General features: G+C 34.3%; 4 protein-coding genes across 5 annotated transcripts; 3 read left to right on the plus strand and 1 right to left on the minus strand.

Moving 5' to 3' along the window:
• The first annotated feature begins 3,929 nt into the window (after positions 1-3,929).
• Positions 3,930-6,856, plus strand: LOC149940987 (sugar phosphate exchanger 3-like). Of its 2 annotated transcripts, XM_090178731.1 has the most exons (12): positions 3,930-4,291; positions 4,405-4,513; positions 4,591-4,683; positions 4,742-4,825; positions 4,889-5,034; positions 5,093-5,274; positions 5,335-5,486; positions 5,559-5,726; positions 5,795-6,070; positions 6,140-6,205; positions 6,280-6,382; positions 6,593-6,856. In XM_090178731.1, exons 1-12 carry the CDS (start codon positions 4,185-4,187, stop codon positions 6,607-6,609), a joined length of 1,503 nt encoding a protein of 500 aa, XP_090034857.1. In that variant the 5' UTR covers positions 3,930-4,184; the 3' UTR covers positions 6,610-6,856. The 2 variants fall into 2 exon arrangements, with proteins under 2 accessions (XP_090034857.1, XP_090034856.1); XM_090178730.1 differs by having other exon boundaries at positions 3,931-4,291; positions 6,280-6,856.
• A 308-nt stretch (positions 6,857-7,164) lies between these two features.
• LOC149940988 (transmembrane protein 121B-like) lies at positions 7,165-9,667 on the plus strand. Its single transcript, XM_090178880.1, has 3 exons — positions 7,165-7,249; positions 7,316-7,626; positions 7,703-9,667. Exons 2-3 carry the CDS (start codon positions 7,399-7,401, stop codon positions 8,600-8,602), a joined length of 1,128 nt encoding a protein of 375 aa, XP_090035006.1. The 5' UTR covers positions 7,165-7,249; positions 7,316-7,398; the 3' UTR covers positions 8,603-9,667.
• A 141-nt stretch (positions 9,668-9,808) lies between these two features.
• Ran (RAN, member RAS oncogene family) lies at positions 9,809-10,916 on the minus strand. Its single transcript, XM_090178288.1, has one exon. The coding sequence runs from the start codon at positions 10,740-10,742 to the stop codon at positions 10,092-10,094; it is 651 nt and encodes a 216-aa protein (XP_090034414.1). The 5' UTR covers positions 10,743-10,916; the 3' UTR covers positions 9,809-10,091.
• Positions 10,917-11,012: 96 nt separating this feature from the next.
• Positions 11,013-13,023, plus strand: kin17 (kin17 DNA and RNA binding protein). Its single transcript, XM_090178287.1, has 10 exons — positions 11,013-11,099; positions 11,242-11,387; positions 11,453-11,547; positions 11,613-11,822; positions 11,885-12,075; positions 12,135-12,186; positions 12,250-12,418; positions 12,489-12,557; positions 12,629-12,829; positions 12,885-13,023. The coding sequence occupies exons 2-10, from the start codon at positions 11,274-11,276 to the stop codon at positions 12,951-12,953; spliced, it is 1,170 nt and encodes a 389-aa protein (XP_090034413.1). The 5' UTR covers positions 11,013-11,099; positions 11,242-11,273; the 3' UTR covers positions 12,954-13,023.
• Positions 13,024-13,832: the final 809 nt, after the last annotated feature.

Here is a 13,832-nt window from a genome sequence, read left to right on the forward strand (position 1 = left end):
TTATTTTAGAAGTCAAATGCCGTGACTAGTGCCTTTAACTGCCTTATGTCCAACCTTGGTTAGAACTATCTCAACATTTGAAACTATTGCTTTTATATTATAAAATTACCGGAAGTGAGTACGTTCCAGAACCGTCCCTTGAGTAGGGCGAGCGGGGCAGTGGCCCAGGGCGCCAAAGTTTAAGGGGCGCAAAATCAAAGATTTTCATTTAAATTGGATATTGAAAAATTAAAAATTTCTACCTAAGGTTCTGGGGGCGCCATTTTTTTTTTTTTTTTGCCCAGGGCGCCATTTGGGCTAGGTACGGCTCTGGTACGTTCTAGCACCTAGATATCCCGATACGAAATTTCTATTCCTCTTTCATAAGCTCATAATTACGACCGAGCTACAGAGAACCGTTTTAGACCAGAATAAAAAAAAACGTTTTCGGGGAGTAATTCGAGTGAAAAGTATCTCTCTTTTCCAAAAACGGGCCCAAGTAATTACTAATTTGTAATTTCTCAACTCAGAGGCGCCACCTGGATTTCCATATTAGGCTAATGTTTTTGCTCAAAAGTGGGCCCTGTTTTGAAATTTTACAGAAGGACCTTAGTTGGGGCTCACAAATTAACCCTCGGTGGCTTTTCGGAGTGCCCTTAAAATCGATTTGTAGGTTCCACCCTTAAAAAATGAGTTGATCATATGTCCTTAAATTTGGATTCAACTGGAATCGAAACATATCTAGTTTGGATACAATTCGGTTTCGAACAAATGTTTTTGAACCAATCGGAGTGAAGTTAAAATGCATACATTATAGTTGAATCATAAGTAACATAATTGTTAAGTATGACAATTAGAAAAAATTATCACCGAACTGATTTTCATAGTTATTGCACAATCTTGGTTTAGTTCTCAGCACAGATCCCCCAGTGTCGAAATATGCCCAAGGCGAAATATACTACTATCTAGGTTGATAACGTAATACCATAAGTTTATAATAATGTCCCTCTAAGTCAGAATCAAACGCAATTTTGTTGGACATCAAACGCCCTATATGAAGGGAAACGTAAGGAATATCATACGCCACTTGGTGACCTCCATTGCTACTATGATTTAGAATATATTTTCCCGCAAAGACTGCGCGGAAACAAAATAATCGAAAATATTTATACGCATGCCTTAGAAGCGTTTGATGAAATGGCAGCCGAATTTAGATGTGGAAGGTATTTAATTAAATTAAAGTTATATTTAATAGAAAAGTTAGTTAAAGAAATTCACATAAAAGAGGTGCATATTTTCCAAGTAAGTGGCCAAAGAATTACATGTAAAATATTTAAGTTTACTAAAAATCACTGAATCTTCTAACGTCAAAAATTTATTTTTCTAGCTGTACACTTTTAACTAAAGATGACACTCGCATCGTAACCGCGAAATTTTTTAAATGCAGTCTACATGGGAGCTTATTAGGGATTCTGCCTTAGAGGAACCTTATTAATACTTATGATACTACTCTGTTCAGTTGCGAGTCCAAGTCGGAGCTGGCAAAGAATGTCGTTGTCGAAAAAAGGTTCGGTGAGATAATTATCGATAAAACAGTAGGAACTTATTTTTATTGTGTTACTTACAATATGTCTTTCTATAAATTAACGTGGTCTTATTGTTTACCGTTTTTTTCTCACTTCTACAATGCTTTCCAATCTCTCCCACTAAAGATAGCTAATGAGTTCGTCCATAGGTTTGACTGCACAATTTCAAGAACAAGCTGGGCAGTCGTAGCGAATTTACGGAAAGGACTGTTGATTCAAATATAACGCATTTTGGATTGATCAAACTTGAATTAGATCTGCCTAATTTTGGATAAAATTTGGGAATCAACTGTAATCCAAAATCGAGGCAGTTTTCAATGGACACGAAATTCAAAGCGTGTAATAATAATAATAATATTTATTTCGCAACACCACAGTTTGCAGGCAACCACTCTAAATAGCGATGTAAAATAAAAATATTACAATACCTAGGGATGTATACTTATTTATATACTAAATTTTCATTGTAAAATTATCTTAGAAAAACAATATACCACGTATTTGGCACAAAACTTTCTTCCAAATCGAAGGGAATATTATCACTTATTTCTGTCGCCCCCCGAAGAGTTCCGATATTGACCGCTCCCACCTATGCCTTTGACAATTTTGGCGCGGCTTAGTGGTTTGTTGCTGAGGCACAGCTGAAATTATGGGGGTCATCCGTAAAGAAGGCGTTGGTAAATAACATTAGCAGTATCTCTACACCTTTTTACATTTTCTTATAACATACGTTCTTATTTAATTTCACATCATGTATATCTTACGAGGTAAGCTCCTAACAATGAATGTGAAGCGAAATAAATTATTTAGTAATTTCTAAAAATGAGAAAAAAAATATGATTTAAAAATAAATAAAAAACCCTACGGAGTGTACTTTTTACATTTTACATCCTCAGACGAAGTAAAATACGGGATAAATTTTCAATCGTGATGCGGCCCATTAAATATATAAACGTAAAGCGATAAAGAAATTGAGTTCAAAGGGGTTTCGCGTAGTATCATTTTTTTATTCGTCTGTGAGGACTTATGAGTATTACAACAGTAAATAAATATCAATTAGGCGCGGATACAGACTCCAGAGGGCCCCCCATTGGCCATAGGCGTCCTATATAAAAGTAGTTTGGTTATTTATTTTTAGGTTATACCAGTAGTCAATTAAGAAAATTGAGAGTCAATTTGTTGAGAATAATATCTTCATCTCTTATCGGAATTTTTGAATGTTACCGGTACGGTAACATTCAAAAATCGGCTTTGAATCTCACTAACCATGCATCGTCAATTGCGTTAAATGTTTAACCACTGCGGTGTCTTTCTTTCTTTATTATTAAAGTGTAAACCGCTATAAACGCTCTTCTCGAGGCCTGCTACACGCATAAGTAGATAAGAGTGACAGGCTGTCGTCAGACGTCCGAAACAGTCAGACAGACTCGGTAGTCGTTTAAACAAAAGTTTACAAAAAACAGATTGCTTTTCATTTTAATTCATATAAAATTTGACTAGAACTAGTGAGAAAGATATAGCATTAGTTTTTAGACGTGCTGAAAAATGTACAAAAGAATATGATTCGGCACCTTCAGGCGAAGACGAAAGGAATAATTTAGAAAAATCTAATACGAATCAAGTTTCTACCAGCACTCAAAGAGGTTATTCTGAATCTGACCTGATCCAAGAAAGTGGTACCGGTATCGTAAATTATGTTGGTAGATTTATTGGAAGTACAATTAGTGACGAAAATAAGCTAAGACTTCTAGAAAATCCGTGTAAGCCACCACATGGATATGCAACTCGGTGACTGGTATGAAATATCTTGTATATTAACAGATGTTTTAATAAAATAAAAACTGAATTTCTGTTTTCACATATAAGATGTATCGGCCCCCTTCTTTGGCAGATCCTAGATCCGCGCCTGATATCAATGATACTTAAAATACTACCATGTGAGCAGAACGAGAATGTTTGGTGATATGTTAAACTGAAGTTTAAAGTTTATTGATCCACAAAAAAGAAAGAATTTGAGACTTATTCGAGAGATTAGAGTACCATTAGGTCTAGGAGCAAACAGATTGAAAATATCAAAGTCAAACATTTTTCGTATCTCTCGGGAAAAGAAACTATGAAGTGATAGCATTGTTTCGAGGGTTTGCTTATCCGATATTTTAAGATTAAGTAATCTTTCAAACGAAAAAGAATGATAAATTTAATCGGACTGTTTAGCATTTCAAATCGTCCGTTTTCCCGCATTATTCTAAACTATATACAAGTACTTCTAGATCGCTAGTTCGTTTGCTTTAGAGACGGTTTTATTTCGCGAGTATTTCATCAGACTTGTTTGAAGGCCAAAAAAATATTTAAACGCATCTGCGATTTTCAACGAATCAGAACTTCCCCGTGGACATCATTCTGCGCATCAATTATTTCTTTCTTTCTCATCTCTAATCCCATGATTCCCATCTGGAAAAATGGCGTTAACGTGTTGCGTCGATGTTTCCAGATTAGATATTAAATTTAGATAGTAAAGATTTAAATTTTACCTTTCATTATCGGATGTTTATCAAGATTTACGGTTTAAAAAATGTCAGGTTATTAAAAAAATATCTAAAAAATTGACTATTCTTCACCATGGAATATACGTCTAACAGCGTTGTTGTGCCACCACCAAGTCCTAAGAGGATAGAACAAAAATGGACCCATCACCATCTAAATGCTTTTCTTATTACGTTCTTTGGGTATGTAAGTTTATAGGGTTTATATTATTTAAGAAGAAGTTTGTCATTTGTTTAAGGGAGTACCTTGATTTAATTTAATAATAAAATTATTAAGCCGGTTTGTATTTTTATAGCTACGCTATGTTTCATGCCACTCGTAAAACATTCAGCAATGTGAAAGGAACAATGGCTCTCGAATGGAGCCCTACTAATACTAGTCTTCCACTTGTTTACGACTATGAGGTATACCTTGCTCCATTCTAAAACTATGAAATGAGTTGTCATTTAACATAATATTTTTTGCATATGAAATTTAACAGACGTGGAACAAACACGATCTTTTTAGTAACCAAAAATCAGCAATGTACTTCTTTGGAACTTTAGATACAGTTTTCATGGTTGCCTATTCCACCGTAACTACAATGATTGAAAATAATATTATAACATCTCTTAATGTGCGAATATCTTTAGGGTCTCTTTATAAGCGGTGCCTTAGGTGATAGGTTTGATTTAAGAAAGGTTTTGTCATACGGAATGATATCCTCTGCAGTTGCCGTGAGTGAATATCTCAAATTTTTTCTTAATTTTTAAAATTGAGTAACTTTTGTTTATTTAAAGGTTTTCATATTTGGAACTGTAACTGAATGGTTGAACTTCCATAATTATTACTTTTATATCTTCATGTGGACTGTTGCGGGTCTATTGCAGTCTTGCGGGTGGCCATCTGTTGTAGCAATCATTGGTAATTGGTTTGGGAAGTCCAGGTAAGAACTAATTCGATATGTTTTTGGAAATAGTAACTAAATAAAGTTTTTGATGTAGTCGCGGCTTAGTGATGGGTTTTTGGGGAGCCTGTCCATCTGTTGGAAATATCATTGGATCTTACACAGTCTCTGGTGTTTTACATTACGGCTATGAGTATGCCTTCATGGTTCCAGCTGCGATGATGTTTTGCTTTGGAATAATATCTTTCTTCGGTTTAGTGTCATCACCCAAAGATGTCGGTATGTTATCACGCATAGAAAATTGTAAATGCTTCGAAAATTAACCCGTGTATTTTTCAGGGCTTCCATGCGCTGATAGCGAAGAGGACACTGCCACTCTGCTAAATAATGTTCAACTAGAACATCCCGATCAGGAAGGTCGAAGAGGTGTTCTCCAAGAACCAAAAGCAATTGGTTTTTTCCAAGCTTTCAAACTTCCAGGAGTCTTTGCGGTAAATTGATAAATTTTCAACCCTTTTATTATAATCTTGCGAAACAGAGTTTAACTAAATTTATGTAATCAGTATTCCACAGCTTATGCCTGTTTGAAATTAGTCAATTATTCATTCTTCTTTTGGTTGCCATTTTACTTGCAAAACTCCTATGGCTGGTCCGAAGCCGAGGCTGATAGTTTGTCCACATGGTACGATGTGGGAGGCATAATAGGATCTATTCTCGGAGGAATAATATCAGTAAAATTTTCAATTAATTAAAATTGGTAATTTTTTTTTAAATTTGTGTTATTTATTAATTTTAACAGGACAAACTTGCAAAGAGATCTCCAATTGTGGGAATAATGTTGATTCTCGGTCCACCGTCTCTCTTTATTTATAATAGTTCGCCAGCTAACAAATTAATCAATGCCATTCTGATGGCCATAACTGGGTTTTTCATTGGTGGAGCCGCCAACTTGATTAGCACAACAATTGCCGCTGATTTGGGCAAACAGAAAGATTTTAGTGGAAATAAAGAAGCATTAGCGACTGTTACGGGTATAGTAGATGGAACTGGAAGTGCTGGTGCAGCTGTGGGCCAAGTAAATTTTTTAATGATATTTAATTCCCATTTTAATGTAGAATTTTTAATAATTGTCTTGCGTTTTTAGATTCTCATTCCAATTATTCAGACTGAACTCGGATGGAGTGCTGTTTTCTATCTTTTTATTGTTATGGTTAGTTAATAAATTAATTTAATTACCTTCTTTATTCTTGGCTTTAATCAGTTTTTTTTGTTTTCATTTTCTAGATGGTCTTAACTTTTCTATGTATTATAAAGATTATTTGGCGTGAAACAGTAGAGTCATGGTATGAGATACGTAATAGAAGATTCCGAGCAAGAATGAGAATAGGTATTAGTAGCGATGACATCGCCCCTTTAATCAGCGCTAGCAGTGCCAGTTTCTGATCAAATTTTTTATAATGTAAAAAAATCCAATGCTTTATTAGGTTTTAAAATTCAAGAAACATTTTTATATAAAAAAAGTTCACTGTATTTCCGATTTTAAAAGCATTTATTACATTCTGAAAACAAAAATTAAAAGGTTTTCTACTGTTTTCAGGAAATCTACCGCCTTAATTACGTACTTCCATTTCTCTATTTATGATCTAAAATGTTTTCTACTACGTATACTACTACTACTACTATGAATGATGGTAACTTTTGGTGTTAGTCGAAAGAAAATATTCCTTGATAAAACTAAATTTCTGTTTTATTAGTTTTAAAGTTTACAAAACGTCAATATCATATTTTAAAAAACACTTGTGAATGAAAATTTTTAAATATTCCGGATATAAAATGTTAAATAAAATTATTTTTGATAAAAGAGTTTAGTTTTCATTGTATTGCATTTCTTTTGACTGCTGAAGAATAATTTAAGCTTATCATATAAATCATATACCACCCCTCCACCCATGCCAGGAATAACGGGAGAAAATATCCCGCCCCTCCACCCATGCTAGGAATAACGGGAGAAAATATCCCGCCCCCTCCACCCATGACGGGAGGAAATATCCCACCCCCCCTCCGTCCATGCCAGGAAATATCCCTCCCCTCCTCCCATGCCAGGAATTTTTGGAGGAAATATCCCACCAGCCTAATGTTTGTATTAACTTTTTTCACAGTAGGGAGTGACCTCCCGTTGAGGTTCTCTTGATCTTCTCCCCGATTTCCAACCCCCATTAAATGCAACCTGGTACCTACGAAGTGAAAAGCACGGGTGTGTAGCTAATTGTTCAAGTAAAATATTTTCTCTTTGTATTTCAAATTAGATCTTTATTTTCAGAATTGTCAACAACAAATATGTTTCACTAATAACGTACACAATTTAGGCTAACTAGGCCTTAGTAAACGAACAATTGTCAAACAATGACAGACACTCCGAACTGTTCTTGTTCTTTTAAATTGGTTCTTCAGTTTGCCAATTCCGTTATCCTAATACTAATATTGGTAACGCAGGGGAGTATTTTAGACTACTACTTAATTAAACATAATGGAGGAAGTTCAGAATGGTACTTTTGGTTTCTTGCTGATCTTCTGGTCCTTATTTCATTTATGTCATCTGTCGTCATTGCCTATCGTTACTACCGAAAGAAGGTAAATCTAAAAAATGAGGAGTATTATCTTTATCATTTCCTGTACCATTTATAATTCTAATTATGCTCTTCTGTAGGTGAGGATGAGAGAAGCTTTAAAATCTGGCCACAAGTCTATTCTTCTCTCAATCCAACTGCAAAATAACCCGCCAAATGGTCCTCCGAAGCCTTTGCCCAAGGGTGGCATACTTCCACTGAGCTATGTTGTTTGGTTTTTCTACGTAACACTCTTGGTCGTTAAAATTATCCTGCTGTTTAAAATGGAAATTGCTCAAAACTTGGATGAGAAGGATACATTTGGGCCCCAGCTACTTAAAGTTGTCATTGGAATGTCTTCCGTCATTTTCTTCCTCGTTGTTGAAGCTCATGGAGATGCGGAGCCCCAATCAGACCGTTTGGCTTTCATGCACTTGCTAATTACTGGAACCGCTTTTGAAATATTTGATAGCATAACTTTCTTGGGCATTCTTTTACCCCTTTCTTCCCGAGTAGTTCTTCCCTATGCGTTGGAGGATGTGATTTTGGGTTTGGCTTGTGCGAATTTCTTCCTCCCTGGCTTGGCACTTTACAAGTTAAGCCAGTGTGAATTTGGGATTCGTCCCCGATCTTTAGGCCTCTCGCTTCTTTATAAAGGGTTACATTTACTTTTAATCAATGTGCCATATTTGGTCATACGTATCTATTTGTGGTCTGCATTTGACCATGATATTTCTCTCTTTTTAATGAAAAACATCATGGCCATTGTCGTTCTCACATTAAATTCAATCCCTGAATTTCAATTATGGCTGCAATTAAGACGTGAAAAGTCTGCAGTTGAGGAAGAAACTCGTGCAAAAAAAGATGGTTTGGAACTGAAAGTTATTTCTGGGAATGAAAGGTCGGACACGGAACGTGAAAAACGGAAAATGATTGTTGATCAATTTGACGATGTTAACTTAAATGATAACGAGAAAGAACGTGAAAATTCTAGGCTTTAAATACAGACTGACTTTTGTCTCATTTTTTAAATATTACTTAGAAGTATGTAATTTTGCCAAATGTTATGTGTTACAATCTATTCAGTTTCTCCTTTATTTTTATATATAAGTATATAATGCCATTTAACTAAAGGAAATGACTTAAATGAGATTATCCAAACAATAATTTTTAAACGTCAATTTTATTTTAACCAAAGCACAGCCTTAAACAACGGACAATGTTTACTCTTTTTATTTTCCCCATCATTTTTTTAAATGAAAAAAAGTTGTTTTATTCTTAATATAATTTTTAATATGAGAGCCTTCCATGTTTATCTTTTTGCATTTATAGTACAAACTGTTGTTGTTATATTCTTGGGAAAAGGCATTGAAAAATAGTCATTTTAAAACAAATACAAATATGTATTACGATTTACGAGCTCTTTTTTTTATTCAGTATACTTAAATCCCATTGACATGACACTGGGGTTTTTATTGTTCCTATAGAAATTTGCACACAAAGCAATTTTTTCCTATACCTAAGGACAAATCCCATCGAAGGGACAATATGTGAAGCCAAAAATTAAATATTTCACGTTTTATTTATCTCTTAAAATATTGCTATGAAGTTTTTGTGGTAGGCTATATTTTAACAAATTACCATAAACATTTTTAAATTTTGACTAATGTACACATAGATAACCATTTAAATGTTTACTGCATTTTAATATAAAATAGCCAAATGTTTACATAAAAATTAACCGTTAAAACCAAAGCAGTGTAATTACTGTAGTATAAAATATCCTAAAATATTACCGTCCGGAACTAGCCAAAAGGATTGAGGCCAAATTTGAATATTCTAAGATATTTGTAGGGTTTTTAGGGAGCAAAATTTTAAAACATGCTTCAAGCGTTGTCTCAATTACGACTTTACTCTTAAAAATAGTTGTGTAAATCTAAATCATTTACAAAATATACGTAATATTTTTGCTCATTCAATATAAAATTGAATTAGTTTTGCAGCTAAGTGAGCTACCATATATTTAAAAATTTGTTTGTCACTTGGATTTTCTTTTCTAACTACACTGTGATTTATCTAGTGTCAAAAATATACAAAATTGAAGTTTCTGTTCCCAATTGTGTATTGTGTTAAAATAAATTTCATTTATTCAATTTTTTAAACTTATTGTGTGTGTGCCATACAAATCGTAACAGAAGAGAATCAAATATTGAACAGTAAATTGTTTATTGAACATTTTACAATCTCTCAAATCCTTCCGCACTTTAAACTGAATTTTTGACAAACAAGTTTGTTTTAAACTCAGTATCTATTAAATTGTGATTCATACATTTGAATTTCTTTTTCAGCAGCACATAAAATATTAAAAACATACTCAATACAAGGATTTTTTTTTTTAGAAGTTTAGTTTATCAATTTTATTTCAAACAAAACAGAAAGTTCTTTTACACATTTTCTTTTGTATTTAAACTAGAAATTGTATAGTTATTTTCACAAATCATCATCATCTTCATCAGGAAGAGATGTATTCTGGGCTTCCTTCATGTCATTCTCTAATTTAGCTAGCCATTCAGGAGCCATCGTGACTTCTGGTGGTGCCAGCGCTGGTGAAGCGATGAACTCTAAGTTGGGATCGCCAATCAACTTTCTCGCCAACCAGAGGAAGGGCTTTTCGAAATTGTAGTTGCTCTTAGCACTGATGTCGTAGTACTGAAGATTCTTCTTACGGTGAAAAACAATGGATTTTGCCTTTACTTTACGATCTTTAATATCAACTTTGTTTCCACAGAGCACAATGGGGATGCTTTCGCAAACTCTAATCAAATCTCTGTGCCAGTTGGGGACATTCTTATACGTGACTCTGGATGTGACATCAAACATGACGATGGCACATTGCCCTTGAATGTAATAGCCATCTCTAAGGCCTCCAAATTTCTCCTGACCAGCTGTGTCCCAAACGTTGAAGCGGATGGGTCCTCGATTGGTATGAAAGTCGAGGGGGTGAACTTCAACGCCCAACGTGGCTACGTACTTTTTCTCGAATTCGCCAGTCAAATGCCGCTTCACGAATGTAGTTTTCCCCGTGCCACCGTCTCCAACGAGGACGCATTTGAAAGTAGGGATTGAATCTGGTTCTCCCATAATAACTGGCAATTAAATAACTTTTAAAAAAGGACTAAAACAAAGTTCGATACTTCTTCGAAGTAATGTAACCGCTTTTGAAGTTTTCAACAAAGAACTCTACGACCGGTTGGGCCTTGTTCGACTTTGGAATTCCTTGGTATGAAAGAGACAATGCGGCGGAGATAAAATGGCCGCCTGGAATTTTCTGAGCGATAATTGGGCAAATTTCATGTAGAGTGAATTCTCTAGAATGATTTCTACTATCACTAGCGCGCCAAAATTTAGGTCAAAGGTTATGGATTAAATAGTAGGCGAAATTACGACACATCCGTTATCCGATTCTTCGAATACTTTACCAAGGCTTATTTAAACGTTGTAAGTTTCTTTTTCCCCTTGATATGATCTTGGATTATAAATAGCTATTATTATTAATACAAGATATGACTTATAAGATTCTTTACGTTTGAAGTTTTTAAACGAAAAATTTAATAATATTAACATAATGTTCAATTTCTAGGATAATAACACGGAATACACTGAAAGACGAAAATGCCTAAACACGAAGCCCTTACTCCAAAAGCAATAGCAAATCGTATTAAAGCTAAAGGCCTTCAAAAGTTGAGATGGTATTGTCAGATGTGTCAAAAGCAATGTAGAGATGAAGTATGTTTTCTTTCAAACGAAATTGAGAAACTTTAAACTTCCAAACTAATATCTTTCTCATATAGAATGGCTTTAAATGTCACACAATGTCAGAGTCTCACCAACGGCAACTGTTGTTGTTTGCTGACAATCCTCATAAATATATTGACACATTTTCATCGTAAGTTATATAACCGATGCTAACAAGCCTAGCACATTGTTTAACTTTTCATGTTTAATTCTCAGAGAATTCAAAGATTCTTTTATCGAATTGCTGAAAAGACGATTTGGTACTAAGAGAGTCCACGCTAATCAAGTCTACCAGGAATATATTTCTGATAGAAACCACCTTCACATGAATGCTACTCAGTGGCTCTCTCTAACTGGTTTTGTTAAATATCTTGGTAGACACGGGATTTGTATAGTTGATGAGACAGAGAAAGGCTGGTTTATTACGTAAGCTGGTACATAACTTACAACCTAAAAGGAAAAAGAAGACTAAAACAAAATAATTTTAGATGGATTGACCGTGATCCTGAGACCATAAGACGTCAAGAAGCCATTGCCAGAAAAGAGAGGCTGGATATGGATGATGATGAAAGGATGGCCAAATTTGTTGAAGAACAAGCTAGAAGGGATAAACTTAATAAAGAAGGGAAAGAGGACACTGTAGTCTATACGGAACTTAAGAAGAGTGAAGATGAAAAATGTATGAAAAACTGAGAGCTGTGGAAAAAACTTAAGATTCACACAAAATTTATTTTTCAGTGGTCTTAAACATTTCATTGTCAGCCAAGAAGGAAAAAGATGATGCTTCGAGGTTTGCAAGTGATTGACAATATTTTACTTTGTCATTTTAATCACGTTTAATTTTTTACATTAGACCATTGGCTAGCAACGCTTTCAGCAAGCTTCAAGGTTCTGAGAAGAGAAAACAAAAGGAAAGTGATGATCATCATTTTAAGAAACCAAAGACAGCTTTGGATGAAATAATTGAAGAACAAGAAAAACAAAAAGAGAAGAGAAATAGAAAGGATTATTGGTTAACTCCAGTATGTATATATAATTTGTCTGTGTTAAGGAAGCCATTGTTCTGAGTGGTCTAATTACAAAATATTTTAGGCTATTGTTGTCAAAGTTACTGCTAAGAAATTAGGGGATAAATATTTTAAAAAGAAAGGATTAGTCGAAGTAACTATTAATTTATCACAATTTAAGTTTTTCTAAAAGTGAGTATATTTCAAAGTTATTTTATTTTGTAGGAAGTTGAAAATAAATATTTGGGTATTATAAAAATGTTGGATTCTGGTGACACGTTAAAAATTGACCAAGCACACCTTGAAACTGTTATTCCAAATATTGGAAGACAAGTTTTAGTTGTTAACGGCGCTTATAGAGGTTGCACAGCTACTATGGAAGATATAAATGTGGATACATTCTCTGCTACTATTAAAATTAACGCGGTAAGTTACAAAATTAATGCTTCAAATTATTTGATTTAACAGATGCATTTTGTAGGGACCTACAAGGGGCAGACTTGTAAAAAATATACGATATGAAGATATATGTAAATTGCACACTTCGTGATGAACACAGTAATAGAAAACCAATATTTATGTACATATTTTTATAATTAAAGCAATGCTGTAATTACACATTTCTTACGGGTAGTTTTATTGACATTTTAAATGACCATTAATTATCACAGGTATTTTAAAATTATTTTCTGACAATTTTTTTTTTGACATAGCAGGTTTTTAATTTAATACAGAAGAACTTTGCAATATACACATGTTATTGCCATAAGCACTTCATAAGGCTGGTGCAATTATAAACGTTTTATTTCATATAAGATTTAAATATTTCGTAGATGTTAACAAGTTTCATAATAAATGACTCCATATATTTGGCGATTTAATTTGGAATGAGTTTTGATACGATGAAGAGTTCGAAAGCGAGAGAGACGATGATGAACGAAACTGATAACGCTCCTGATGTAAGGCTTTCAATATCCAGCTCTACTCCTGGCGTAGCATCCCAAACAAGCACACATACCAAGGAAGCTTATGACCAGACCAAGTATCAAAGCTAAGGCATCTCCGGCGTCGAAATCTGATGCCCGCACTCCGGAAATCATAGAAATTAAAGCGAAGAAGAAATACCATAAAAACCTTCCAGCGGCCATGTTTCCTCTTTACAAGCGGTATTTTTGTTAAATCATGTGATGGAATAGAAATGTGACGTCGTATTTATTCGTTCTTACTTATATCATCGTAGTGGTCCAAGTGGACATTGAACTTAAATAAGCCAACACGCCCACCGACGTCAACGTTGCCAGGTGCTGATTATAGTAGCATGGCAAGAAAATTATCGATTTCAGAAATATTTATCGTATCCCAGAAAACTTGCGGGAAATTTATTTTTATTGCAACATTGGTGTTAAAACTTGTACCTCCGTAGTTTTCC

This window comes from Leiobunum rupestre, chromosome 6, assembly GCF_980474605.1.
Source record: "Leiobunum rupestre chromosome 6, qqLeiRupe1.1.hap1, whole genome shotgun sequence".
NCBI classification, from domain to species: domain Eukaryota; kingdom Metazoa; phylum Arthropoda; class Arachnida; order Opiliones; family Sclerosomatidae; genus Leiobunum; species Leiobunum rupestre.

Bases quoted from the DNA above. Each gene is read 5' to 3' on its own strand.
- LOC149940987 (XM_090178730.1), top strand. From the start codon at position 4,185: ATGGAATATACGTCTAACAGCGTTGTTGTGCCACCACCAAGTCCTAAG. The intron at 4,826-4,888 runs GTGAGTGAATAT...GTTTATTTAAAG, and splicing joins TGATATCCTCTGCAGTTGCC to GTTTTCATATTTGGAACTGT. The intron at 5,275-5,334 runs GTATGTTATCAC...TGTATTTTTCAG, and splicing joins GTCATCACCCAAAGATGTCG to GGCTTCCATGCGCTGATAGC.
- LOC149940988 (XM_090178880.1), top strand. From the start codon at position 7,399: ATGACAGACACTCCGAACTGTTCTTGTTCTTTTAAATTGGTTCTTCAG. The intron at 7,627-7,702 runs GTAAATCTAAAA...GCTCTTCTGTAG, and splicing joins ATCGTTACTACCGAAAGAAG to GTGAGGATGAGAGAAGCTTT.
- Ran (XM_090178288.1), bottom strand. From the start codon at position 10,742: ATGGGAGAACCAGATTCAATCCCTACTTTCAAATGCGTCCTCGTTGGA.
- kin17 (XM_090178287.1), top strand. From the start codon at position 11,274: ATGCCTAAACACGAAGCCCTTACTCCAAAAGCAATAGCAAATCGTATT. The intron at 11,388-11,452 runs GTATGTTTTCTT...TTTCTCATATAG, and splicing joins AAAAGCAATGTAGAGATGAA to AATGGCTTTAAATGTCACAC. The intron at 12,187-12,249 runs GTTTGCAAGTGA...TTTTTACATTAG, and splicing joins GAAAAAGATGATGCTTCGAG to ACCATTGGCTAGCAACGCTT.